The 27,780-nt window shown below is 37.6% G+C and overlaps 4 protein-coding genes across 37 annotated transcripts in view; 1 reads left to right on the top strand and 3 right to left on the bottom strand.

The window, feature by feature from the left end:
- mapk8ip3 (mitogen-activated protein kinase 8 interacting protein 3) overlaps positions 1-8,782 on the top strand; it is a 31,871-nt gene extending 23,089 nt beyond the window's left edge. For 12 of the 30 annotated variants that reach the window (XM_079890713.1, XM_079890717.1, XM_079890736.1 and 9 more), the window contains 14 exons: positions 22-108; positions 197-349; positions 1,460-1,625; positions 1,728-1,922; positions 2,000-2,156; positions 3,982-4,101; positions 4,204-4,284; positions 4,928-4,995; positions 5,315-5,463; positions 5,554-5,725; positions 6,065-6,178; positions 6,650-6,688; positions 7,292-7,678; positions 7,757-8,778. In XM_079890713.1, the coding sequence (XP_079746839.1) occupies positions 22-108; positions 197-349; positions 1,460-1,625; positions 1,728-1,922; positions 2,000-2,156; positions 3,982-4,101; positions 4,204-4,284; positions 4,928-4,995; positions 5,315-5,463; positions 5,554-5,725; positions 6,065-6,178; positions 6,650-6,688; positions 7,292-7,678; positions 7,757-7,878 (2,010 nt within the window). In that variant the 3' untranslated portion in view covers positions 7,879-8,778. Of the gene's footprint in view, positions 1-21; positions 109-196; positions 350-1,459; positions 1,626-1,727; positions 1,923-1,999; positions 2,157-3,981; positions 4,102-4,203; positions 4,285-4,927; positions 4,996-5,314; positions 5,464-5,553; positions 5,726-6,064; positions 6,179-6,649; positions 6,689-7,291; positions 7,679-7,756 lie in introns of all 30 variants that reach the window. The other 18 variants (XM_079890723.1, XM_079890726.1, XM_079890725.1 and 15 more) reach the window with 5 other exon arrangements.
- Positions 8,783-9,772: 990 nt separating this feature from the next.
- Positions 9,773-13,823, bottom strand: nme3 (NME/NM23 nucleoside diphosphate kinase 3). Of its 4 annotated transcripts, XM_079882287.1 has the most exons (7): positions 12,646-13,196; positions 12,220-12,299; positions 11,935-12,127; positions 10,425-10,555; positions 10,220-10,321; positions 9,982-10,094; positions 9,773-9,904 (listed from the first exon to the last, which is right to left on the bottom strand). In XM_079882287.1, exons 3-7 carry the CDS (start codon positions 11,975-11,977, stop codon positions 9,787-9,789), a joined length of 507 nt encoding a protein of 168 aa, XP_079738413.1. In that variant the 5' UTR covers positions 11,978-12,127; positions 12,220-12,299; positions 12,646-13,196; the 3' UTR covers positions 9,773-9,786. The 4 variants fall into 4 exon arrangements, with proteins under 4 accessions (XP_079738413.1, XP_079738414.1, XP_079738412.1 ...); XM_079882288.1 differs by having other exon boundaries at positions 11,941-12,299; positions 12,646-13,174; XM_079882286.1 differs by lacking the exons at positions 11,935-12,127; positions 12,220-12,299; positions 12,646-13,196 and adding an exon at positions 13,703-13,823.
- Positions 13,824-15,085: 1,262 nt separating this feature from the next.
- Positions 15,086-17,977, bottom strand: mrps34 (mitochondrial ribosomal protein S34). The gene is made up of 4 exons (XM_079882655.1): positions 17,879-17,977; positions 16,668-16,990; positions 16,535-16,577; positions 15,086-15,775 (listed from the first exon to the last, which is right to left on the bottom strand). Exons 2-4 carry the CDS (start codon positions 16,983-16,985, stop codon positions 15,477-15,479), a joined length of 660 nt encoding a protein of 219 aa, XP_079738781.1. The 5' UTR covers positions 16,986-16,990; positions 17,879-17,977; the 3' UTR covers positions 15,086-15,476.
- A 559-nt stretch (positions 17,978-18,536) lies between these two features.
- spsb3a (splA/ryanodine receptor domain and SOCS box containing 3a) lies at positions 18,537-24,799 on the bottom strand. 2 transcript variants are annotated; one of them, XM_079876630.1, is made up of 7 exons: positions 24,644-24,799; positions 22,194-22,340; positions 21,834-22,011; positions 21,548-21,735; positions 20,753-20,855; positions 20,512-20,637; positions 18,537-19,898 (listed from the first exon to the last, which is right to left on the bottom strand). In XM_079876630.1, the coding sequence occupies exons 2-7, from the start codon at positions 22,317-22,319 to the stop codon at positions 19,543-19,545; spliced, it is 1,077 nt and encodes a 358-aa protein (XP_079732756.1). In that variant the 5' UTR covers positions 22,320-22,340; positions 24,644-24,799; the 3' UTR covers positions 18,537-19,542. The 2 variants fall into 2 exon arrangements, with proteins under 2 accessions (XP_079732756.1, XP_079732757.1); XM_079876631.1 differs by having other exon boundaries at positions 24,648-24,799.
- Between the last annotated feature and the right edge of the window lie 2,981 nt (positions 24,800-27,780).

Here is a 27,780-nt window from a genome sequence, read left to right as displayed (position 1 = left end):
CGCCTTCCTGTGTTCTCTTAGGCCAATGAGAAAGAGGATAATCGTATGAAAAACGTCCCTGTGCCAGTGTACTGCCGCCCTCTGGTGGAGAAAGACCCCAACAGGAAGGTAGAAGATGACCGACAAACACAGGCAGACTATTGGTTCTTCTGAGGTTGTGAAGTTCTGAACTCAGACTCTTGTTCTTCTGACACAGCTGTGGTGTGCTGCTGGCGTGGATCTCACTGGCTGGAAGACATCCAATCAGGAGGCTGCAGCTGTGAAGCCATCCAATGGCTCCGATCCCTTGACTGGTGAAGACGAAGGCGGAGACGGCAAGAGCGAGCAGAGCTCACCAGAGAAAAAGAAGGTCAATGGATTTAATAAAAACACATGTAATTAAAGAAAAATGTCTTTTGAAGATAATCAGAAAAATGTGGGGTCGGTAAGAATTTTTGAAAGAAATGCTTTTATTCAAGGAGGCATTACATTTATCAAAAGTGATAGTAAAGTCATTTATAATGTTAAAAAAATATATATTTCTATTTTAAATAATGGAGTTATTTTGAATTTTCAATTAATCAAAGAATCCTGAAAAAAAAAGTATCACAATTTCCACAAAAGTAATTAGCAGCACAACTGTTTTTGATAAACTGATCAAATGGTAATATGTACCTTGAAGGCAATGGATTAAAGCGTTTGCCAAATGCAAATGTAATGTTCTCAACAATGATAATAATAAGAAATGGGCTCCAAATCAGCATATTAGAATGATTTATGAAGGGTCATGTGACACTGAAGACTGGATTAATGATGCTGAAAATTCAGCTTTGACATCACAGGAATAAATTACATTTTAAAATATATTTAAAAAGAAAATAAATGCAGATTTGGTGAGCATAAGAGTCTCAAAACCAATACAAAATCTTACCAACCCCGAACTATTGAACAGTAGTACACACACACACACACACACACACACACACACACACACTCACATACATACACACACACACACACACACACAGTGGGATCAAAAAGATCATTGAAAATTTCATTTCAATCAAAATTTAAACCTGGAAAAAAGCAGAAAATGAAATATTGAAATATTGTGATGTAAAATGAAGGATGAATAGTTACAGTTCTCCACTTTTTATTGGTCACTAATAAAATTAGCACATTTGTGACACTGAAAGCAAAAGGGAGACAAACCAAACAATAAGGAATCCTCAAATTTTTCAGTTAAACTTTTCACTCAATTTGTCATGCAAATAATACAGTTTTTAATTTACTGTATTATTTATTACTTTTTAATTTCATTTAATATAATTGTTTATTAAAGTCACTATCTCAAAATGGGTCTCAGATTTTTCACAGCTTACCCATCTTTCTTTCAGTAGAAAATGCTAGAAGTGAATTTTAAGCATCATAAATGATGAACTGAATTAAATCTAAAGATTGGTATTTCACCCTCTTCTAGCCTAAGGAACTGCATGAAACTGACTCCATGAACAGCCGCGTGTGGATTCTGACCAGCACTCACTCAGCCAGTAAAGTGGTCATTATCGATGCAAACCAGCCCTGCTCACTAGTTGACCAGTTTAACGTGTGCAATGCCCATGTGCTGTGCATCTCCAGTGTACCAGGTTTGTGTAGTTCTAAACACAAGTAAATGCACTGTCGATTGGAACAAACACTGTTGTGGTTGAGTTAACTGTCGCTTGCATTGTCCGTGTGTGTGCATGTAGCAGCCAGTGAGAGTGACTACCCAGCAGGTGAGATATTTCTGGAGCAGCAGGGTGGAGATGGGGCTTCAGAGGAGAAGGGTGGAGTGGAGGGCATGTTGGCAGGGATCACGATCGTGGGATGTGCCACTAACTGCAGCGTAGTGCGCAGCAACTGCTCCTCCCGCACTGACACCCCCGTGCAGGACCGAAGCCAAGGTGAGCAAACTGACTGAAAATGTATGTTCTGAATCTGTGAGACAGTACATATTGGTCATCATATGCTTGGTGTTTAGCTCCTACAGCTCCGGTGTGTAGAAGCTTAGCTGTGTCACAGTCTGCGGAGGAAGCGACAGAAGCCATTGAGGTGTCAGAGGAGACGGGGCCAAGTGAGAACGTGGACAGCACCCTCAGATCTTTCACCGAGCATGTCTTTACTGATAACACACACAGGTACCTTACATATAGCCTACTTTTAAAACCATAGAAGCTAAGCTACTTTAGATAAGAGTGCCTTGCAAATGCATAAATAGAGATTTATGAAAACTTTTTGCACGTCGGACATCTTACAATTTCCTAAACCAGTCATCCCCTATTATATTTTTCTGACTGCAAAAGGATGTTTTTTATTTGCTGAATACTTTAGGCAAGGGCGTAAAATTTAGGAGGGACACTAGAGACATGTTCCTGCAAATATCAAGCAACTACGGAATGGTGCCTAGCAATAATTGTGATCACACAATTAACATATATTTGTAAGTTTGGCCACATCTGAAATGGGTCACACCTTTGACATTATTAGAAGTCAAACTAAATATGCCAGAAAACCCCGTATAAGAGTATTGAAAATAGTTTTCTTTCAGAATCATCATTGTTCCAATTCATTTTAACCCTGCCTGTAAGTGCTCTCCATAAATGATGTATTATGTACTCTGATGCTGATGTATGAGCAATATTAACAATTGCACTGCGGACAGAGTAAACAGTCTCCATTAATAATCCTTGTCCATGGACTTCTTGTCATTATTAGTTACCTTTAATTTTTAACATTACCGAATTCATTAATTAAAGTCAATCCCTGAATTATGTTTTTTTTCCAGTTTTGAATGTGCTTGTTTATATATTCTATCATGAGTAAAGAAGACTAAATTGTAATGTTGTTGGTTCACATAGTCAAAATTGTGTAATTATTGTCGTAGCAACATACTGGCATAATAGAAAAAAATTAGGTATAAAAAAAAAATTGGGTATAGCCAGGTGAAAATGTCTTGTTGAATCTTGTTGACACATAACAGTAAAATACTTAATGTTAAGGTCTGAATGGAACCCATTTAGGCTACCCATGAGCATTAATACATAGAGTCAGGAAAAAGTACTTTAGAAATCAGCCTTTATTAATTATTATTGCAGAGATGGGGTTTGGGGCTGGGTCCGTGGGACTGTTTCTGGGGATTCACTTTTTATTTTACCTACCTTTTGTCTTCTGCATTCTCCTTACCATTGTCTCCAGTTCTTCCCTCAGACTCGTCCCCCAGAAACAGTCCCACGGACCCAGCCCCAAACCCCATCTCTTAAAAATGAATAAAGGCTGGTTTACCTCTTCCTGCCTCTATGTATTAATGCACATGGGTAGCCTAAATGGGTTCCATTCAGACCTTAACATTAAGTATTTTACTGTTATGTGTCAACAAGATTCAACAAGACATTTTCACCTGACTAGACCCAATGTTTAGATCTGTTGTGGTATTTATGCAAATTAGCACATACGTAATTAGATTATGCACCGTTTGTCCATGTTAACAAACCATTTCAAAAAACTTGTAATACATTTTTTGTTTGTCTGGATGCAAGTAATCAACTCAGCAATTTTCATGGTGATATCTAAAGGTTAAAATTTTACCCTATTCACTTGAGAAAAATAATGAATAGGCGTATGAATAGGCTATATTTGGGTCTTTTTCGAAACTTTCCCCTAATGGGATTCTGCGGGGCTTTTTTTTCCTTACTCAGAACATATTGAGGATACAATATCAGTTGAGTTTGCTTCTGTTGCAATTTGTTCAAGGTTGACCCCCATTTTGGCTTAAAATGACTGGACTATAAAAAAATACTCCCTTTATGAGTTATGAGTGTGTTGGCTACCGTATCTATAAATTCTTTAAAAAAAATCTATCGTATGTGCAAAAATGGGGATGTCCCCACCAATATCAAAATCAAAGCTACGCCCTTGACTTTCATAAATGATGTGTTGAATTGAAATGGTCTACTCTGCCATCAGTGAGGCAGGTGTGCCAAAGGAGCAAGTGACATCAGCCCCCACAGACTCAGAAGAGGCAGGAGACGATCGGGCAGGAACGAGCGCCGCCCCAACCATGTGGCTGGGAGCCCAAAACGGCTGGTAGGCATTACATCTTCAATTGTATTTTCACATTATAAAGTCATAATTCCATTTCCAACATTATATACACCATGTAAAATACACTGTAAACTCTGTCCACAGGCTTTATGTCCACTCTGCAGTGTCCAACTGGAAGAAATGCCTCCATTCAATCAAACTCAAAGACTCTGTACTGAGTTTGGTGTAAGTAGAATCCTAATGAACTATGTACACTACCGTTCAATTTTATTGTTTTTGAAGGAAGTCTCTTATGCTCACCAAGGCTGCATTTATTTGATCAAAAATACAGTAAAAGCAGTAATATTGTGAAATATTATTCAAATTTAAAAGAACTGTTACATCTATTTTAAGATGTAATTTATTCCTATGATGGGAAAGCTGAATTTTCAGCATCATTACTCCAGTCTTCAGTGTCACATGATCCTTCAGAAATCATTCTAATATGATGATTTGCTGCTCAAGAAATATTTTTTCCTATTATCAATGTTGAAAACAGCTGTGCTGCTTAATGTTTTTGCAGAAACCTGATATCTTTTTCAGAATTCTTTGATGAATAGAAAGTTCATCAGCATGTTTTTGACATAGAAATCTTTTGTAAGAGTGTAAAGGTCTATACTGTCGCTTTTGATCAATTTAATGCATCCTTACTGAATAAATGTAAAACTCTTACTGTCCCCCAAACTTTAGAACAGTACTATATATATATATATATATATATATATATATATATATACTACTGTTTACATGTTTACCAATAACAAGTATCCCGAGGTATATGAAAAAATTCTGTAATCTTTTCTTCTGTCTTTGTCTCTTTGTGCTTCAGACATGTGAAGGGGAGAGTTTTGGTTGCATTAGCTGATGGAACACTTGCAATCTTCCACAGAGCTGAAGGTTTTCATCATGTTAAACTTATTAGAAAAAGAACTGTCATTTATTATTAAAGCAGGGTTTTGCTGTAAATATTTGTATTCATCCTCTCCATAATGTAAAATCAGATCCAAAGCACGCACATCCACAGCAAAGCTATATGTTGCTCAAATTGAGTGCTCAACAAGGAAATTAATAAAAAAGGAAACAAGTCGGCACACCACGGCTCCAAAAATGTGAAAAATTTAATGATAGACTCACACACAGGTGGTAACGTTTCGAGCACGTAGGCTCTTCGTCTGACTTTTTTTTCCTTTTTTCCTCTCCGTAATGTGAAACATAGATGGACAATGGGACCTATCCAACTATCATCTAATGGATCTGGGAAGACCCCACCACTCCATTCGATGCATGGCTGTGGTTCATGACAAAGTCTGGTGTGGTAACAAGAACAAGATCCATGTGATCCAGCCCAAGAGCATGCAGATTGAGGCGAGTCTCAGACAGCGAATGTTATGTCCTCATCATAACCTTTGTCTTGGGACTTTTATTTGATTTTATGTTTCTCTCTCTTTCATATAGAAATCCTTTGACGCTCACCCACGCAAGGAGAGCCAGGTGAGGCAGCTGGCATGGATTGGTGATGGTGTCTGGGTGTCAATCCGTTTGGATTCCACGCTCCGCTTATACCACGCACTCACACACCAGCATCTACAAGACGTGGATATCGAGCCTTACGTCAGCAAGATGCTGGGTAACACTTGCTTCTGTGACTTCAACACTTTTTATTTATAGGTTCTGGTTAGAGATGAGTTTAGTAGTGACATAAGATGTTTGCTGAATTGCCTCCTCTTAGCATTTAAGGCTTAGCTTGGCAAAATAATATTTATTTTATTTCTCCAGATCCTTAAAAGCAGTTCAACTGAAAGTTTACACTATAGTAAACTAACTTTATTATTATTATTATTTAAATTTATTGTTAATTCATTATTATGTTAATTTATTGATGGAAACATCTTGCCTAATATATATAAAAGATCAGTAGTCACAATATAAATGTTTTACATTCTGCTGTGTTGTCTGTGATTGACAGGTACAGGAAAGTTGGGCTTCTCTTTTGTCAGGATAACTGCCCTGCTGATTGGAGGAAACCGCTTGTGGGTGGGGACTGGAAATGGTGTTATCATCTCAATCCCTTTGACTGAAAGTAAGTCTGGGGCGAGTTTGTTTGCACACACACTTCAGCGTTCACATGATTATCCTAACCTTTTCCCTTTCCATTGATCGACCAAAACATGTCCCTGTCATTGGTTTATGCTGGTTAGCTCTTCTTTGGTGGTCAGCCAGCATGGTCTTTATTCTGAAGCTTGCTAGCCAATGAAGTCTTGCCGGTTAAGCTAGTAAAGAGGCTTGAATCTCACTAACTCTTCAGCTCATTGGGTTGCCAACACCCTGGGATTAACCTGCAAACTTTAATGTCATCATCCCAGATCATTAACTGCTAGGTCAACCTCCTTAATCCATTAATTACCCAACAAACCTGTTGTCGTCATCTCCTTTCTAGCTTTTCTTCTTTGTTCCTTTTTCTCTATTGTACCACTACCCTCTTTTGCTCTGTCTCACGAGTGTTGCTCTTTTGTCCTGCCTTGTTCCCCTTCCCACTTCCTCCTTCCTGTAGCCGTAGTTCTTCATCGAGGGCAGCTCCTCGGACTGAGGGGTAAGTGTGGATGGAGCGTTACGACTGTCATTCTCGTAAGATCAGTTACATCACACTTCTTTTGGGAACACCTTGGTCTTCTTTCATTTATTCCATCGTTCAATAAACTTTCTTTCTTTCAATGGTTTTAGCATGTTTTGGTCATGGATGACTTATTTCTCTGTGCATTACTACATTGTTTATTTAAAGTGTTGTGGTCATTTTTTTCCCATTATTTTCAACAGGGAAATGCGGAGTCATATAAATATAAATCCACATATACATATTTATCAGATAAATATATCTTTCGCAACATAAATCTAATATAATTGCTAAATCAGAAATATATTCAACAGACTATAGAAATGTATATATGTATATACACTTTCATTACTTATTTCAATAAACAATTTTTCAGTGGTTTTATGTTTTAGTAATGAATGAATTGCCTCTCTGTGCATTACTGTCTTCATTATGTACATTTTAAGTGTTTTAATTTTTATCCATGGATATTTTTTTGCATGCGTCAGCAGATTCATTTCTTTACTTAAGCTCTGGCAGTTCCTGTGAGTTTCTGCGATTGGTCATTGCGCTTTATGATTGCTGGTTTCTGTTCTCTTGTAGCTAATAAGGTGTCACCCACATCGTCAGGGGGCGTGATCCATGTATATGCGGATGACAGTAACTCTGAGAAGAGTAGCTTCATACCATACTGTTCCATGGCCCAGGCTCAACTCTGTTTTCATGGACACCGAGATGCCGTCAAGTTCTTTGTGTCAGTGCCAGGTGAGTGTCAAATCAATAATAGTATATTAAATGCAGTGAGCTGTGTCAGTCCCAAAACATGTGGTCTTTTGTTTCCAGGCAATGTGCTGGCCACCCTGAATGGTAGCGTGTTGGACAGCCCATCAGAGTCTCAGGGGTCCTCAGCCCCAGCGGACACAGAAGCTCAGAGTCTTCAGAACGTCCTGGTGCTGAGTGGAGGAGAGGGTTATATTGACTTCCGCATTGGTGAGAAGTAATTCATAAGCGAAATTATTATGTACATTGGGTCATAAAATCATAACTTCTTCATTCTGTCATTCTCAGGTGATGGGGAGGATGAGACAGAGGAAGCAGATGGTGAAGCTCCTCCTCAGATGAAGCCAGCGTTGTCTAAAGCAGAGAGGAGTCATATCATTGTGTGGCAGGTGTCTTATGTTCCAGAGTAACACGAACAGACACCTCCTGCCTTGCCCCCCTTTCCACCCCCAAAGATAAAAGTATGAATCCTTTCTGTAACTATGCCCCGAATTCTGTACCTAAGCTATGTAACTACCACGGCCTTGTAACTACCCCTTTAAAGTCTTATATTGAACCCTTCAGCCTGTATTTTCCTACCCTCAATTATAACTACCTGTACGATCCTTCAATCCACCCTGTAACATTCCCTTTCCAACAAAAACACAAGGTTCAAGAACTTCCTGCTACTTATGACTGAATGGCAATTTCAAATGAAATGCATATAAACAGCTTAAACAATACCAAACTACGTTCCTGAAAGAACTACCCAGTTTTTGCCAAATACCGTGACCTTTGTTTTTACAGTCCCTCAGCACACAGATCACTCAATGATATGAACTCATCGTGAACTCAAAGAGTTTCAGAGATGAGCGGAATCATTTTGAAAAGACCAGCTAGATGAACAACAAGGAAAATGCAAAAGAGACTTATGTAAATACTGGAATACATCATGCACTGCAGAGAGAAATGATTGAATATGTGAGGATAATCAAATAAATGGTGGCCAGGATTTGTGGGTATTAAGGATTTTTCAGCTCATTAAGTAAATATGTAAAAGAATATTCAACTAAATTGACTTTTAAAAAAAGCACGCAAAATCACTTTAACCAATTGCAGCTAGCCCTCTTTCAACCTAAGTGAAATGTGTGCTGACTGGATCTGCTAACTTCCCTTTTGGATTAAGCATGAGGTTAACAGCTGAACTGAAGCCTTCGATTGGCTGCAGGTTTGAAAGAGATGGACGTCCCGCCCAGTCGCCTTGTATGTAAATCATCACTCTGTGTTCTCTGTGTGGTTAAGTATTAAGAAATAAACATGTTTATGTGCTGAATGCTTCTGTCGTCAGTGCCATCATTTGTTGAAATGCTGTCATAATTTAATTTCATCAATACGTCATACAAATATATTTTAGAGGAAAACACTCTACCATTCAATTTTTCTTTTTAAAGAAATGTATACTTTGATTCAGCAAGGACACATTAAATTGATCAAAAGTGACAAAAGATTTATTTCAAATCAATGCTCTTCTTTCAAACTTTCTATTCGTCAAATAATTCTACTATACTGTCATTTTAAAATCGGATATTTCACAATTTTACTGTTTATATTATATTTTTGATCAAATAAATGCAGCTCTGGTGAGCATAAGAGAATGTTTTAATGTTTCAAAAACATTTTTAAAAGCTTAGCGACCCCCAAACTTTTGAATGGTATAGTTGACACAAAATAATACACACAAAGATCAATGAACAAAGGAATCATTTATTTGTAAAGTTTGGTCAAGTGAGTTCCAACCACTAGACTAGAGCAAGACCAAGCATTATTGGGACATTTAAGTTTTTCAGAGCAAGCTGGCCATTTGTCATTCATTATTGCTTTTCTCTTTGAGTCATGAATAATAAATGTATTTTTACATAGTGCATCAAGATGACAAGAAGAATGCTCATATCAAAAGTTGGATGTAAAAATGTAAACAATGTCTTTCGAGTGGATGTAAACACTAAGTAACTTTAGAGTAGTGTATGACTTATAACTTACCAACCCACCAAAGATTAGTAACAAATTGAATATCTGTAATATATTTTTGCATATTTGCAAAGAAAACCTCACACATGTTCACAACAGCATGAGTAAAGCAGTAAGAAAATGGTCACATTCAAAAAAAACCTTGACCAATGATTGGATTTCAGTGATCCAGACAAATGTCATCATAAGCTACCTTTTCCTTTATTATTTTGGTCACTCTATGGCTTGAGCAGAGCAGCCTTTACTCTGCGAGGAGCAGGTATCAGATGCAGATGAAGCTGTGTGTTACGATGAGTGCAACATGATGTCTTTCAGGCGTAGATCCAGTTGTGACTGCACTCTTCCCAGCAGATCAACTCGTGATGCTTGAACCACAGCGAGATCTCTCTCTGAGCACTTTCAACTGAATCACTGCCATGGATCACGTTCCTGCAAAAGAAAAACAATTTAACATCCAGTCGTCCATCCATCCATCCATCCAGTCAAACATGCACACACACACTAACCTGCTCACTTCCACGCAAAAGTCTCCTCTGATAGTGCCTGGGAGAGAGTCTGCTGGATTTGTCTCTCCAAGCATATTTCTGGCGGTCTTAACCACATCATGCCCTTGCCATACCTAATAAAACATATATAAATACCCACACATAAAGTGTTGAAGTTAGACATCTTCATAGGAACACCATAGCAGCGCAAGTACAGAAATCCTATTGGACCTATATACGGAGACAATGTGTTTCTTACCATAGCAAGAATGGGTCCTGAGCTCATGTATTTGACCAAGCCGCTGTAGAAAGGCTTCTCCCTCAGGTCCCGGTAGTGCTCTTTGAGCTGTTCCTCTGATGCCTACAAGCATTTACTGTATTAATACAGATGATATATTTCTTATGATATATTATTCATTTTCTTAATGAAAGCTCAGTGAAAGATACTCCAGTGGTGCTCTCACCTGCAGGAGCTTCATGCCGACCAGTTTGAAACCCTTGAGTTCAAAGCGGCGGACAATCTCGCCCACCAGTCTGCGCTGAACACCATCTGGCTTCACTGCAATGAACGTGCGCTCGTTTGGGCCAGTCCATCCTGAAAAACATATCTGAAATTAAACCCTTTTAAACCCCCTCGACTTCTCAATGACATCGCTTGTTTTTTAAGTACTTTATTACAAAAAATAAAACGGGTCTATCTTGTAGAAGTTAGTTTGAGTGGTATTCTAATGTTACCACACAATGTTACCACAAAAATGGCAATATCAGAAATCCCTGTCCTTGTGGGGACATGTTTTGGTCCTCATGAGGACAACAGCTTATAAATCATACTAAGTGATGTTTTCTGAAAATGTAAAAATGCAAAAGTGTTCTGTGATGGATGGTCTCTCCGCGGTCAATATAATAAAACAAATTAATATTTTATTCCCATTTATTTGTTTATTCGGTAAGTAAGGTAGTTCGGTAAGTGTTCTTTAAGCACAACACTTAAGTAGAAGTACTTAAGTATTAAACATTTTTTGTGCTTAAGTATTGCAAGTAGTTTATTTTAAAATTTACTAAAGTACTGAAAGTAAAAGTATTGTGTTATTAAGTTATTAAAGAAAACAGTCAAAAGTTTGAACATCATATTGTTTATATTATTTCAAATGTTTAGGACACTCACAATTAATTTGGCTGAAGCAGCAGTACAAGGACAGGGATGTACAAGAGCACATTAAAACACTGAGCTTAACTCTTTGTAAACAAAAACAGATCAAATATGTCCCTAAAGCATCCCTCTCTTCTCTTCCCTGCTTGTGCCTTTTTTCTCCACAGCTTATTGGGTATTTATCAGCATGTAACAGCGATCTCTGGAAGCTTTGTTTATGTCAGGGAGTTCCTGGAATGGCTCTTCATCATGTGTTCCATATATGGACTAAATGTGCATAGGGCGCCCTCAGGCTGCCAGTATGGACTGAAAACACAGTACATCAGAGTATCCAGCGCTCATAATGATTACATCGGCCCATTTTGGTTATAATTTCAATAAATATTATTCCTCTCTATAGAAATCTGACGTAAACCTATGAAATCTATCAATATTTGTCAAAATCTGCACATTTTTAAGCTAAAAGCCCTGAGGGACGCGTATGGGAGCGGCTGACGCTCATAATTCATATTAAAGGTATCGACTATTTTTTTCTATTACATAACTCCTGACACAAATTAAGACATAACTGTCCCTATAAGTTTCTCAGAATAAAATAGTGCTCAAATACTGAAACTTGAGTCTTATATAATTTTAATGATGTATAATTTGTCAAGGTAATAACATTACATCTAATAGTAACTTTAAACTATTTAAACAAAGAACGATTCGGTGCGTCGGCGTCCTCATGACGGCTAACAGTTACGCACTTCATTCTAACGTTATACTATGAATTGTCTTTCACTCCGACAAATGAAAACATGGACTCTGGTCTCCTTCCTCACCCTCACCGCCACGATCGCTCGAAGTTGAAGTTGGTGTTGCCATCTCGAAACAAACTAACAAAGCTCAAGTGTTCTCAATGGAGGCAGGAAGCAGGGCGAAAGGCGGAACGGGAGCGCGGCGCGCGCGGTCTTCTTCATCGCTTGATTCGCTGGTCCAGCTTCATCAAACCTGGTGACAGAGCCATCTACCGCTCTGGCAGAGATGATTCGTAACATTTCTATAATTGTAACGAGTAACGATGCAGCACATAAAAAAATGTATCGGAGAAAAAGTATTAAACTCACCGAAAATATGTACTCAAGTAAAAGTGGAAGTAGGAGAAAAAAATAATACTGTAGTAAAGTACAGATACAGCCTTTTAGTACTTAAAGGAGAAGTTCACTTTTAAAATGAAAATTCTGTCATCATATACTCACCCTCATGTTGTTTCAAACCTGTATGAATTTCTTTCTTCTGCTGAACAGAAAGGAAGATATTTAGAAGAATATCAGTAACCAGACAGTTTTTGGGTCCCATTGACTTCCATAGTAGGAAAAAAATATACTATGGAAGTCAATGGGACCCAAAAACTGTCTGGTTACTGATATTCTTCTAAATATCTTCCTTTCTGTTCAGCAGAAGAAAGAAATTCATACATCTTTGAAACAACATGAGGGTGAGTATATGATGACAGAATTTTCATTTTAAAAGTGAACTTCTCCTTTAAGTACAGTAGTGAAGTAGTTCTACTTCGTTACTATACATCTCACTTAAAATACGCATAAAATACGCATACTATACATCTCACTTAAAATACGCATAAAATCATAATCGATCTACACATTATTAAAAAAAATATGAAAGTAGAATATGCCGTATCCTATTAATACCGCAAGCATTAAACCTCTTAGCCCTCGCCACCTAGTGTAGGTCATAACTGACGTTGACTCCATTTCAAATGTATTATTTGTATTTACTTGCAAATGAATATTATTATAACTTTATGAAAATCGTATATTAGTCGTCGATATCGTTTTAGCGCAATCTATTTCTGTTTAAGGTCCCTGCAGAACAAAAGTGTTAAAATGACTCGAGAGACGTCTTCGTAAGAGCACGTAGGCTATTCTTCTGCATACCTGATTCAATAATCCTCGAGTGTTTTGCGGCTAGATCCGCGACCGCGAGCTCTTTCATGTCGGATAATGACCTTTTAGAGCCCATTATATGTGTGTGTGTGCACCGCAGCCGTCTCGCGCGCGCTAATGCTACACACTAACGGACCAATCACGGAGCAGCAAAACACTGAAGAACCAATCGCAGGAACACAATAGGATAAAGTCAAGAACAAGGAGAGAAAGCATTTTATTACCCGTTTTTTTATTACTCAGATTATTAATTTTTATGTTAATGATCAATATCACATGCTAATTCGTTAACAGAGTTAGACTAGGACCCAAAACACATTTTAGGTGGTAAAATATTTGTGTAGTGCACGAATGACGTATATATGGGCCGCATGTGTTACAGCGAAATGCTTGCGTTACTGCATGTTGCTATTACTTCGCATCACCTTATGCCTATAACAACCTCTCCTAAAACATAGCATTATGTGCGTACATACGTAGCGCTGTAACGTGTACATCTGATAACGTTAGTCAGCCTAGCAAACAATAACTCAAGAGATGAATTAAAATAAGCCGGCGACATGAGGACTGCTTGAGTTGTTCCATCACTTTAAATTTTATTTTGCTAATAAAACGACAAAGACGTCCATAAGGCACTACTTACCCATCTTGAAAACGTTCGCAAATATTGTTAAGCAAAGTATGATCATCTTCGCAGAGCAGGGAACCGGGCGGGCGGGCTCAGGAGGAGTTTTCGGAAGAGAGAAGGGGGAGAGACGCGTGCGCGCGCTGAGGAGTGTCGCTAGGTGACATGCGCATGCTTGCCTGGTTTTGTATGTCCGCACTCCGCACTACTTAAAACATCTTCCCCCGCCGGTCTCACAGACAATGCTTAAATCTAGTCCCAGACTAAAATGAATGTTTGAGCTGTTTTATTTGATAATTCATACATAATTACAAAAGCACAGACTAAATTTGAACTGGTAGGAATAGGGTTAATCTGAGTTTAGTAATTGGCCTACAGTATATTAGCCTACATTTGATTTACCCCATTACAATAGTCCCTTTACAGTTATTGCTATCATAAAAATACACTTACTTGTAGGTTTAAAATTCTAAATAAGGCACATCTAATGTCCATCAGCAAATATTTTATAGAATATTCTATTGCCTATATCTTTTCAAAATGTATAGCCTACTATCGCTCTTAATTTCATGTTATCCTCTCCATAGAGAACTTTAGAAACTAAATCCAACCAGTCATTTAAAACTGGGGATTCTTGCTTTCTCCAAAAAAATTGTATTGCTTTAAAAGCTGTAATTCTCAACATTCTAAATAAGTCAGTCATCTTTATTAAGTAGCATAGGTCGTAAACCCAAAACTCTATTTTGTATCTTTATTATATTTGGTTTCTTAAAAATGTCTTCCTTGAATTACTTCTGTTAAATTTTTTATTTTACAAGTAGCCGAGCCTATAAAATATATGAGTGTAATGAGCTATAAGTTCACCGCAGCTTATCCAACATACTAAAGATAAATTATTATAGTTTTAAGATATTTCTGGTGTTATAAAATATTGCATATTAATTTAAGCAAAATGTATATTTTAGTCAGAATTATTGTGCTATTTGGCGCGCAGAAGCGTTCGTTCAATGTGAAGTTTAGCAGCAAAATGGAGATATTTGCACGACTTTCTAACATTCACAGATGGAGAATATACCTGTGAAATGTAAATTTTGCAATGAGGAAAACACCATGTCTCAAACGCACAAAACAGCACAAAATACATGCTGATTGCTGTGGTGGATGGATTTGATCCATGATCGACCTCTAGGGCTGCTTAAGAAAAGCGTGCACACGCAATTATCTAGACTAGATAAACCTGGAACAAATATGATATGATCTGGATCAAATATGATCTGGACTTTTTTTTTTTTTTACCAGTTTTGTAAATTTCACACAGAAGTTTACACAAATTTGATTGAAAATCAATCTTTAAAGAGGTCTGAAGGATGCTTCATGATCTACTACAAAATTAGACTAAAGTAAGTTTACCCATTTTTATTCAACATCTGTAATAATACACACAACTTAATACTATTTAGCTCACATATTGTAAAGAATATTACACATATATTAACACAGATAATAAAAACAAAGTCTTTCCACAGAGGATTATATTTTTGGGTTTGGTCACCTGTCCAATTGTGCTGAAGAAATCTCCTTTTTTCCCTCTCAGTGATTAGGCCACATAATGCAAGGAAGATGGATAAAAAACTTGGCTATATTTTGTTCTAATAAAGCATAACATTAAACACAAAGCAGCCTTCACTGCAAGCAGTGCCCATAAAATTAGGAACAAGAAATGAAGTTTCCATCAAGACCACTGCAACAGAACTCAGATCTCCACAGCATGACCTTCAAGTGGACCTGAGCATCAGACAGGTGTACCCTCTTGTTTCTTCTCATCCTGACTCCTGAAGTAGTCATAATTGAGCATGATATCCCGTTTCAAAGGTAGAGAGGGCTCTGGGATAGTGCTGGCATCCACACCCAGCTCTTTGGCTTGCTGGGCCAGGATCATGGCACGCAGCAGAGGCGGGTATTTCACATAACGGACAGGGGCCTCAGGAACGGGTTCACAGCTCTTGAAGACCTCTTCTTCATGTTTGGGAACCAGCCGCCAGTCATGATACATCACCTTATCCAATTCGCGCTCTGTGGACTCCTCTTTACCTGAAATACATCCAAACAATGTCACAGTGAGGCTGCTGTATTTATTTGCTACATGTTTTAATTGTTTGCTTGCTACATTTCTTTACGTATATGTAATGCTGTCACTTATTCACTACTGCTCAAAAGTTTGCAGTCAGTATGATTTTTCTTAATGTTTTTGAAAGAAGTCTCTTCTGCTCACCAAGGCTACATTTATATAGTACAAAATGTTATGATGTTATCTATTTTAATATATTTTAAAATGTATTAAAATATAAAATAAAATAAAATACATTTTTCTAAATTTAATTATTTTTTTATTCCTGATTTGCTGCTCAAGAAACATTTATTATTATTATTAATGTTGAAAACAGTTGTGCTGCTTAATATTTTTGTGGAAACTGTGATACATCTTTATCAAAACTGTCTTAATCTGCTCCAAATACACCACTGTAAAATATTAGGTGCTGATTAACTGAGCTAAATTTCAACTTATATAAAATATCCCTTATATCACAATTACTCCACAAGAGGCCAGTATAAAAACAACTAGTTATTAATCTTGCATTTACATTAAGCATACTTTTATTCAAAGTGACTTTCAAAATAATTGATCATAAATATATTAGCAATGCCACAAATATCAAATTAGTACATAGCTAGAGTAGAAGTCATATGGCAGAACAAAAGAGGAAAGATTTTTTTTTTCTAAGGAACTAACTTTATTGAAAAGAATTGCCTTTATTTATGGTTGTGTTCACAGAAAAGGTCTTTTCTTACCTCTAAATGTTAAAATTCCCCATGCTTTCCCATGATCCATGTTCTAAATGAGAAAACATCAGCGTTTGAATTCACACATGCACTGACCTCAATACATAAACATTTGTACAATTCAAATAGTCACAGAACGTACCTCTGCTGTATAATCCACCTTGACTTTTGTTATTTTCCAGTAGCATGGCTCTGTATGCTCGTCCAGCCATGATTTGCGTGTGAAGAGTCGACCCACACCAAACATGCGCATGCCAGCTAGTAAAGTAAAGAGGCGGGTTTCTCTCTGCACATCCTTCCAAGCCAACACAGGCAGCTTTTTGCCAGTGAAGGGCCGTGTCATGGTGTCGTAGTCTAAGGCATAACGCTGAGAGTCCTGGGGCCGATTCTTCAGCTCCCGGTAGGCCCGGATCTTCCGTGCCATCTCGGCTATTAGCCTCAGACGCTTTTTCTTTACCATGTTGCCTGGATGACCAATAAAAAAAAAAATTACAAAAAAATAAGCACCAAAATATGACATAAATATTACATCAGGTTTCACACAAACTTGTGGAGTTCATGCAGCTTGAGTTCTGCAGTCATTAATGCAAATATCAGGGTATATCAAATACTGAGATATCCTAAAATTCATGGAATGTTCAGTTTAGCTATTCACTCAAATTGATATGCTGCTGATAATATAACCTGAAATGAAACGTGAGAAAAATGTAAAATACAAAATAGAAGAATTTAAACTATTAATTTAGACTTTTGGATTTTACTGTATATTGAAACCAGGGAACTCACAAAGAAAAAGTCTTAAATATTGCCAAGTCTATTATTATGTCTAAAAGTTATATTAAGTATTGTATGAAAAATCGCATACGAGTCAGTTAAGAGACTCATATGGGATTCATGTCACACACACAAAAAAAAAAACAAAGAAAAATAATTAGTTTTTCTTCAAATTAATACATATAGGTTTGAAGGCATATTTAAAAGGCCACTCAATAATAAATAGAGATGTGATTTGCAGATATAGTTTTGATCTGTCTACTGAAAATCCGTATGAGACAGGAACCGTTATCAATTTTGCCAATTTCCCCTCATTATTTAAGACGTATGCTAATGTAAAACGAAAAATATATGAAACAGACACATCTGAACAGCAGCTACTTTCAACGAACCAGCTAAACAACCAGCTAAACAGTCTTGGGAACACAATGCTGCACGTGCTACAACAAATAATAAGATACTAAACATAGGGGTGAACGCAAAGCACTACAGCCAAAGCCATAAGAAGAAAAGTGAATTTAATAAATGCAAGTACGCGCACATTCTAATTCATTTTCCAGTGAACGACAGTTATCTTACCTATCTGTTTGACTTGACCTCCACACTGCTGCTGTCCGTCACGGAAATCGGTCCGTGCGAAACGCGCGTGCGTGTTCCTGTTCCGCTTAGACCGACGAACAGCAATATTTGAGAGGCTATATCTCAGATGTTTCTCAATTTAAGTGACCATAAATCTGTTCAGTAGCATAAACAGACCTACATAAATAATCTCTTCTGCAGCACTTTCATTATGCAACAGTTTGTCAGAAATATACTGTACAAAATTAATTAGAAATGCATCATCCAAAAGTATGAGTTGTGTTTACATTTTTTGTAATAAGAGCAACTCTATGATTGATTTTTAGAAACCTTTATTAAGATCTCAAAAAGAACAAACAAAAACATATTCAGCCCCTATTTTAATGCATATATAATTTTCCTTATTTTTTTTCTTGACTCGTATAAAAGGCCATGCTTAATGTATATTACAGAAGAAGCGAGAGAAGGAAGAGAGAAGTGAATAAAGAGAGAGTGAATGGGAGAGAAAGAGAGAGCGCTTATGACATACAATACGTGCAGAACACAGTATAGGGACATGACATGTATATATTTCTATACATACATTAAGAGCAAAAAGTGCTTTATGCATAACAAAAACATGATTTGCCTTTTTTTTTTTTTTTTTTAAACAATGAATTACAAAACCTGCAATATAAACCCCATATGAATTCAATATGAACCTCATGTAGAGATGTTGCACAGATTGAAAACTGAATCAACCTCCACGTCAGTTAGCATCAGTCAGTTTGACAACTGCATCAAGGTATTTTCAGGATAACAGTTTCTCTGGAAATACTGTTCAGATACACATACACACACACTTTGAGTAATAATAACTAGGGCCCAAAGTAATTCCTAGAGACAAAAACTGTCAAAATACACAGGCATTGTCCTCACCATTTCAATGTAATGGTATTTAAAACACATTTATGCAGACAATATTCATAATGACGTCACTGTTGTTACTTACTGTCTGTTGGTAAGTCCAAGTTTGATAAAATAAGAATAGAGTAAAAACATACAATGGTTGTTTAAACATGAAGAGGAAACAGACCTTGGCACTCTGAAGTGCTGAGATGTTTGACGGGCCTGTAATGGAGCATGACATTTGAATATGCATTACTTCAGAGGAGATCAGGTAACGATTTCTACCCCCAAGGGACGCCAGTAATGAAGAAATTTACAGTTCACTCAAGGTGTCATGTATTGTTTGTGTTCCTTGTGCATGGAAACAGTTTGAGTGTTTGCCTGTGTTTCATATGGTTGCATGTTATTGTTCCCCACATCAGAACAGGTTTATGAGGTTCATTTCTTGCTTCTTGCGTCTTCATTCCACTGGGAGTTCACACCAGAATAAAAACTGACTATGAATACTGTAATATATATATATATCCAAATGTCAACTGATGGGGCAAACTACCTAGCCTTGAATGCTAGTTGAATATTTAGCGACAAACTAGTAAAACAGACTTGACTGACCTTGAATTCTTTTCAAGGTTATTCAGCAAGCTCTGTTATCCACCACTGTGATTGGCAGCACAAGTCCAGTGTTTATATATGTCGATTCTTCTTTATCTGTAGAGACATTTTCTAATGTGTGCATAATGACAAGCTGAGTGGATGTGCACACGGCACACGCAGTCTCAGGTCCAGCGGCAACGTTTCCGCTGGCAGGCCTCCGGGTCCGAGGAGCAGCCCTCAGAGTCACTGCCCGACGAGGGTCCTGGCGGGGTGTGTGTGTTCGAGTGGATGTGCGTATGATCCAGGCTCAGCACCCATCCCAGTTTGGAGTGAAGAAGATGTCTGAGGCCGGGCGGCAGGGGCAGGACTCGAAGGGCATCGACTCCGGACGGGAGCAGCTTGCGGAGTCGTGAGCAACAAAGGTACTGTAGAGAGGTGGCAGCGGAGACCGAGCGAATCACCTTCATGCTGCTTTTGGCCGCGGTGGAACACGCCATCGGAAAAACATGTTTATTCTTCATCTCTGTAGCTGCTACACCTGCCACACACACAGCGACATACAGGTTAAATGGTATTAAATGTGTGGTTTAACAGGTGTGTGATTGTTCAGTAGTGTCTGATCTCCAAAACCCAGGGATGTGCAATTACAGATTTTCACACAAGACTAGTCAGTGGGTTGTCTGAACAACTAATTATTATAGTCTTGTAAAACCATGATCACTAAACACAGCTAGGACATTTCTTATGCATATGGATGCAAAGCACAACCCTTAACTGGCACATTTTCAAATAAATACTATTAACTACTAAAAATAATTACTATACTAACTTCTATAAATAAATAATTATAATTAACATTTAACCTCATTTAAAGTTATGTTGCAAAAAAGGAGAGAAAATGTAATGTATATACACACACACACATACATACATATATATATAAACTACCCAATAGAAAAATAATACAATAATATAAAATTATAACAATATTTTATTACTGTTTCTTACAGTTAACTAAAAGAACTTCACTGCACATATATTATCTCTCGTAGAGAGAAAGTGACACTTAAAAATGTGCATTATATTTCAAAAACAAGATAAGATAAGACCGTAGCTGAAAGCAGTTTGTCATGTGTAAGATTAGCTCTTACCGATGCACTTGCGGTTTTTGAAGAAGGTGAGGGTGCCGTGCCAAGTGTCCAAGTGAACACCAATAATGGATCCCTGTCCGAATCGTGACGAAAAGCTCACTTTATCACCGTTGTGATGTAACAAACCTGACAAAAACACATTCATACATTACATTACAGAAGAATCCTTATGCACTATGCCTTGTATATAGTCTAGGTGTTTGAAGCATTAGTATGTGTTTGTGAACTGAACCCATTTTACCTGTATATGACAGACCCCAGCTGTCTTCATCTTTTCCCAGCAGGCTGCAGAATGTGTGTCTGTATTTGTCTAGATTCACATCTGACGTGCCAATACCAACCATCTACATAAACACACACAGAGAATTCAACCATTAGGAATAAACAATCCCATATACACTACCATTCAAAGGGGTTGGTACATAAGTCTCTTACGCTCACCAGGCATTTATTTGATCAAAAATACAGTAAAACTGCAAAATTTCCTAACAATTTAAAAAACTGTTTTCTATTTAAGTATTTTAAAATATAATGTATTCCTGTGATGCCAAAGCTGTACTTTCAGCTGTACCAAAGAGCTTTCAGCATTACTCCAGTGTCACATGATCCTTTTGCTGCTCAAGAAACTGAGTGTAACTGAAACAAAATGTTGAAAACAGTTGTGCTGCTTAATATTTTTTTGGAAATACATATTTTCAGGATTCTTTGATTAATGGTAAGAAAAAAAAAAAATTCCCCAAAACATTTGACCTTAAACTTTTGAACTGAAGTGTACACATTTTCAAAAAGAAAAAGTAAAGCAATGTGGCTCACATCTAGGGAAAACTCAATTGATTCAGCAAGTTTCATCCTCATTAGCTGTATGCTGACAGTTATGCTTCGGTCTGCTGAATCAGCCATGTTGCTAAATGTCTAAGTATAGAATCAGCCCTTTTCAGATAAGATGCCCAAAATAAGCAGAATGCATCCTATTCCTAACCATGCTGAATATTACTACCACACAAATCACACATAAAGACACACTCTTGTCTCTCACCATGTCTGTGCCATAGACAGGGGAAGTCATTTTAATCTCCCAGAAGTGTTGTCCCTCCAAGAGTTCTTTGGAGCCGCGAATGGCAGCCGTTCCACAGCTATATTCTGAGTGGAAGCTCACTTTCCTGTTCTCACAGCTCAGCAGCGTTGCAGACGACCGGCTGCCCTCATCCCACACCCAGTCAAAATCTGACAAACAAGTAAACAGCCAATAAGAGAACAAGTTCAGTCATAATAAGCATGATCAAGGTAAAAAAATAATATATTAATGTTGCATTTGGCACCACCTTGGTCATCTTCTCCACAGTGGCAGTCTCGCAAGTGTGTGTAACCCCGGAGCCGTGGGTTACAGCTGAGCTCCATCTGTGAATCACAGCTGCAGTACGACTCTCCCGTTACAGGCACCGCACTCGGAACCGCCGGCACAATGGCTGGATACTCGGCTTCGGAATCAGAGTCACTGTACTGCAGGACAAATGCGTGCAAATTCAGATCTGACATAGTTTCGGTCCGTTTTGTCAGCCATTTGTGCTTTTTTGAACTGAAACAGCTCTTGTGATGTTCAGCACTTCAGACAATAGGCCATCTCATACTAAAAAAATAATTGCTGCCTCATCTAAAGGCATTTTCACATCATCCACACCAACCTGCTGGCGATCATAACTCCACTCGTCACTCTCGGAGGCGAGCACCAGCGCTCTCGCATCTGCATCCCGTCGGATTCCACTCCACACGTACCTCCACGCCCTGCTGTTTCTGCTCCGCCTTGACATGCCAACCAGGAGCCACCGTACCTGTCCATCACAGACACAACAGTTGTTTGACATAAAGCATAAACAAAGAGAACAAACAGTCCTGCTGGAGAGACACACTGTCAAGGCAAGTCGAATTTCTTTGTATAGCACTTTTCACAATGATCTCTGAAAGTCATGATGTTCATAATATCTTACTATCTTCGTGTCTTATAGTCACATATTAGCAGATTAAAGCTTTGTGACAATTTCCAGTACTGTGCAAAAGTCTTAGGCACATTACTATTTTCACAAAAAATATTTTATTTATATCTTTTGCTGTAGTTTGTCAGTAGGACATAATATCACTTTACATTCCCAAACATTCCTTTTGCCATTAATTGTAATAATCCAGTGAGATTTTTGTATGCACAAGGAGTCTGACAACAACTGGTATGATACACACAGAGATCTGGTCTCACCATCATCTGGGATTACATGAAGAAACTGAAAAAACTGAGACAGACTAAATCCAGTGACCAAAACTGTGGCAAAGCTACCTGAAAAAACTATGAGCAAGTGTCCCTTGGACAAAAGCTGTTTTAAACGCAAAGGGTGGTCACACCAAATATTGACTTGATTTAGTTAATAGAAGTTAAATCATTAAAAAAAAATCTATTTATGACATTTTTGAAAGCATTATCAAAACTTTTCACAGTAATGTAGCTTTGCAGGTAGGTTTATATATATACACATTCACATTTCCAAACATTCTTTTTGCCATTAATTGTAATAATCCAGTGAGATTTGTGTCTGACAACAGCCGGTATGATCTGATCTTACCATCATCGAGTCCGTCTGTGATTACATGAAGAAACAGAAGAAACTGAGACAGACTAAATCCAGAAGAACTGCGGGAACGTCTCCGAGATGCTTGAAGAAACCTTCCTGCAAAGCTACAGTACTGTGAAAAGTACTGGCACTTGTGTTAAAATGCTGTAAAGTGAGAATGCTTTCAAAAATAAAATCACAAATTGAATTTATTTATGATTTAACTTCTATTAACTAATTCAAATCAATATATGGTGTAACGACCCTTTGCGTTTAAAACGGCTTTTGTCCAGGTACACTTGCGCATAGTTTTTCAGGTAGCTTTGCAGGAAGGTTTCTTCAAGCGTCTCGGAGACGTTCCCGCAGTTCTTCTGGATTTAGTCTGTCTCAGTTTCTTCTGTTTCTTCATCTAATCACAGACGGACTCGATGATGGAGAGATCAGATCATACCGGCTGTTGTCAGACTCCTTGTGCATACACAAATCTCACTGGATTATTACAATTAATGGCAAAAAGAATGTTTGGAAATGTAAACTGTTATTTCCTACTGACACACTACAGCAAAAGATATAAATAACTGGCTTGCAACCTTTTTTTTTTTTGGGGGGGGGGGGGGTATTAACATGCTTAAGACTTTTGCACAGTACTGTATATATACATATATATATATATACATATATACACACACACACATATATATTGCATAGTAAAATAAAACCTGTAGCAGTAGTTTGCCTTTTTTGTGCAGTTTTTTCTATTTTGACAGATAATTACCATAACGAGGTTTAGTGTTTAGTCCTCCCCTTAAATTTAAAAATATATACAATATTCTCATATTTTGATGCTTTATTTGAACTTGTATGTTCATTAAAAACAAATATCCCGCCAGGACATCACTTTAAGGAATTGTGTGTTATTATACAGTGTACCAATACATTAGTTTAATAAGCCATAAACTTTTCTGTCCCTACCTCACCTGCTTAAAATAATTTCTAAAAGGACAAGCGAATTGTCTTATCTTATCTTATGTTTTATTGTCAGCCCGTTGCGCGTGAGCTGCGCTCGTAAAGCTACACTGTAGTGTTTCGCGCGAGATGTAAACAGGCAACACGCTCAGTTTAACAGTCAATTATGTGCATTCAGTTATTTCATTTCGCATAAGCAGTCATTATGAACTAGCTGACATGTCGGTATACTGTATCTCCTAAAGACAGATTCCCCACAAAAAATTAAATAAAAAAAACATGTTCTCTTGTTAGGCCTCGCAGAAAGTGGTCAGCGAGAGCCAGGTACCTTGCAAGTCTGTCTGCAGAGATGAAGGCTTATTCGCTTATAGGAGAACAGATCGCCTGTAGTCACACTAATAATATGGAATCCTTTTTGGATTTCAATATTACACCAGCCCATTTGATAATAATTGTAAGAAAGTGCAACAGGCTTCGACATATGATCTTGGCGCTAACGGAGGCTCGCGGACTTAGCACCGCTACATCCTGGCTGCTGCATTCACTAGGACAAGCACAAGCAAACTTACCTGCCTTTTAGGGATACCACCGCGATCGTTGGGTCCCGTATACCTAAAGATTTTATTATGACACTGTAATGTATGTATCTGTGAAGGCAATCGGATTCTGTCCACCAGGCAGGCACCAGCTAACTGTCACACTTTTCTGTGACCTACTTTCACGACAGACGTAAACAATGCTTTAGTAAGTCCCGCCTCTCCAGTTCAAAACCCCATTGGCCGAAAATTCCAAGTGGGTGTGGTTTATTTTCTAGCTCGCGTAACTACAGGTCTAAACAGCTGTCACTTAAATGTCAAACTCATCCCAAGAATGAAGGCTAAACCCCTTTCTGACGTTCACTGCATGCCTCCCAAGTACCTAGAGGCAGATGTTAAAATGTGTTATTATCGATTAACTAGATTAGTTTTGGACCGTTTCAACTAGACAAACAGCTCTTTTCTGCGTTCTTCAATAGCATATTTCAACCGATCAATTTAACCCACTATTTCAGAATGTTCTACCACATGTATCAGAACAATCTGTTATCTACAATGTGTCATGTTTGTTCATACCTACAAAAGTTAGACCCGAATATTGTTAATTTACCTTGATTAAGACTGGTATTTAGTTAATACACAGCTGTCAACAAGCCTCGGTTTAATGCTGCGTTCACGATAAAGACCGAGTCCAGATGACAACACGTGACGTTATATTCGGAGCTGTCGACGTAATCGGACTGGGAATTATGTTCTACATGAACGCTTTTTATCAGTTTAAATCACCTAATTGCGATAATTACGACATTCCATGAACGCACCTTTAGCCCAAAATAAAAATAAATTATATTTTTGCATAAAGACAATGAAGCCTGCAGTATTTTAGGACCATTAAGCGTCTAGTCTTTTTTGTATATTACTTCTTTATATCACAATTTCATGATTTAATGCAGTTTTTTTGTGTATTTATATATATAAACTTAAATAGCTAAAGTAAAAGGTCCGGGCACATTATGAGACTTTCTTTCTTTCTTTTTTTGCTTATTAAAATAATGTCAATGTGTACAAATGCCGTAAAGGTTCAAAATTAGACTATTTTATTCTAAATATAATTTCTTATTTCTTTCTTTTTATTTTGAAACGAGACCTGGATGCTTCTGACAGGTTTCGTGATTGACTCGCAATGACTATAATGTCATAATGACTGTTATAATCCAACTCAAAAATCCTCGTTTGATAGAATCATGTACAGGTGCTGGTCATATAATTAGAATATCATCAAAAAGTTGATTTATTTCAGTAATTCCGTTAAAAAAGTGAAACTTGTATATTATATAGACTCATTACATGCAAAGTGAGATATCTCAAGCCTTTATTTGTTATAATTTTGATGATTATGGCTTACAGCTTGTGAAAACCACAAAATCAAAATCTCAGAAAATTAGAATATTACATGAAATCACACAGTAATTACACAGTAATCCCATGGTCATTGAACCAGGTTTTGGTTCTTTTGGCAGTGTGGGCCGGTGCAAATCCTGCTGGAAAATGAAGGAAGCATGAAGTGCTCTGAAAATGTCCTGGTAGATGGCTGCGTTGACTCTGGATTTAATAAAGCACAGTGGACCAAAGTCCTCTTTTCTGATGAGAGCAAATTTTGCATCTCATTTGGAAACCAAGGTCCCAGAGTCTGGAGGAAGAATGGAGAGGCACACAATCCAAGATGCTTGAAGTCCAGTGTGAAGTTTCCACAGTCTGTGTTGGTTTGGGGAGCCATGTCATCGGCTGGTGTTGGTCCACTGTGCTGTCCACTCAACGCAGCCGTCTACCAGGACATTTCCAGAGCACTTCATGCTTCCTTCAGCAGACAAGCTTTATGGAGATGCTGACTTCATTTTCCAGCAGGATTTGCACCGGCCCACACTGCCAAAATAACCAAAACCTGGTTCAATGACCATGGTATTACTGTGTAATTACTGTGTGATTTCATGTAATATTCTAATTTTCTGAGATTTTGATTTTGTGGTTTTCACAAGCTGTAAGCCATAATCATCAAAATTATAACAAATAAAGGCTTGAAATATCTCACTTTGCATGTAATGAGTCTATATAATATATTAGTTTCACCTGTTAAGTTGAATTCTTGAAATAAATAAACTTTTTGATGATATTCTAATTTTATGACCAGCACCTGTATTTTCCTACTGCTGATGTGACATAATAAACGAACTGGTATTTATCACAGTTCATTTTCCTTGCAGTTACACCGTTTCTGGTGATGATGTGCACTAGGGGGCACTCACTGCTCTCTAGCGCCCCCTCTCCTGTGGAGGCGTGACTGCAGCAACGAAGAGCGTCATGAAGGGAAGTTTGGTTGAGGCTGCAATGCAGAGATTCAGACAACCAGATGGTAACCTGTGGATTAATCCCTCATATCATTATATCTGTCTCTTGACTCTCCATGATGTGAGAGCATCTTGATTGTTAAATGTATAGTTGCAGTTTCTGAATATATTTAGGTGATACACAATTCTCAGATATGCTGTAGTGAAAAGCACTTGGGTTCATAAAAGGTTGCAATTTGTGCCCTGAACTTTAACACTGAACATCTTTAACACTGAACATCAGTTGTAATTTTCCATTTTTGCATCACATGTGTGATTGAATAAAAGGGAAACTGAAATTAGGTTGAGGAAGTTTTATTCGGAAACTGGACAAGCTGCGCTGGTGTTCACCCATTAATGGAACCAGAAACAGTATCAACTACAGGTAAAACGCTACACCTCTGAAGAATGTCATGTTAAGAGTTAAAACACACACTCGCTCATAAACACACATGTGCATTCATTCATTTCACACTTAGTAAACTTGCACATCAATACCTTAAGACAATGGTCTCCATGGTAATCAATGATTAACATACCCAAAGGAACTCAACAAATTTCCCACAGAGCAATTCACCTACCTATACAGATATATATATATATATATGTATATTTCTGATACACACACACACTCACATAATTCATTTAGATAATCAGCATATCAATAAAGACTTTGATCCATTTAAACTGTTTAATGAACATCTGAAAATCTTCATAAATAATCAGCAGAAACAAAACAAACAGTAATAATCCATCTTTTTTACATTTAGGTCCTCAACATCAGTG

Source organism: Squalius cephalus (assembly GCF_949319135.1).
Source record: "Squalius cephalus genome assembly, chromosome: 1".
NCBI lineage: Eukaryota > Metazoa > Chordata > Actinopteri > Cypriniformes > Leuciscidae > Squalius > Squalius cephalus.
This window is presented reverse-complemented; position numbering and strand designations above follow the sequence as displayed.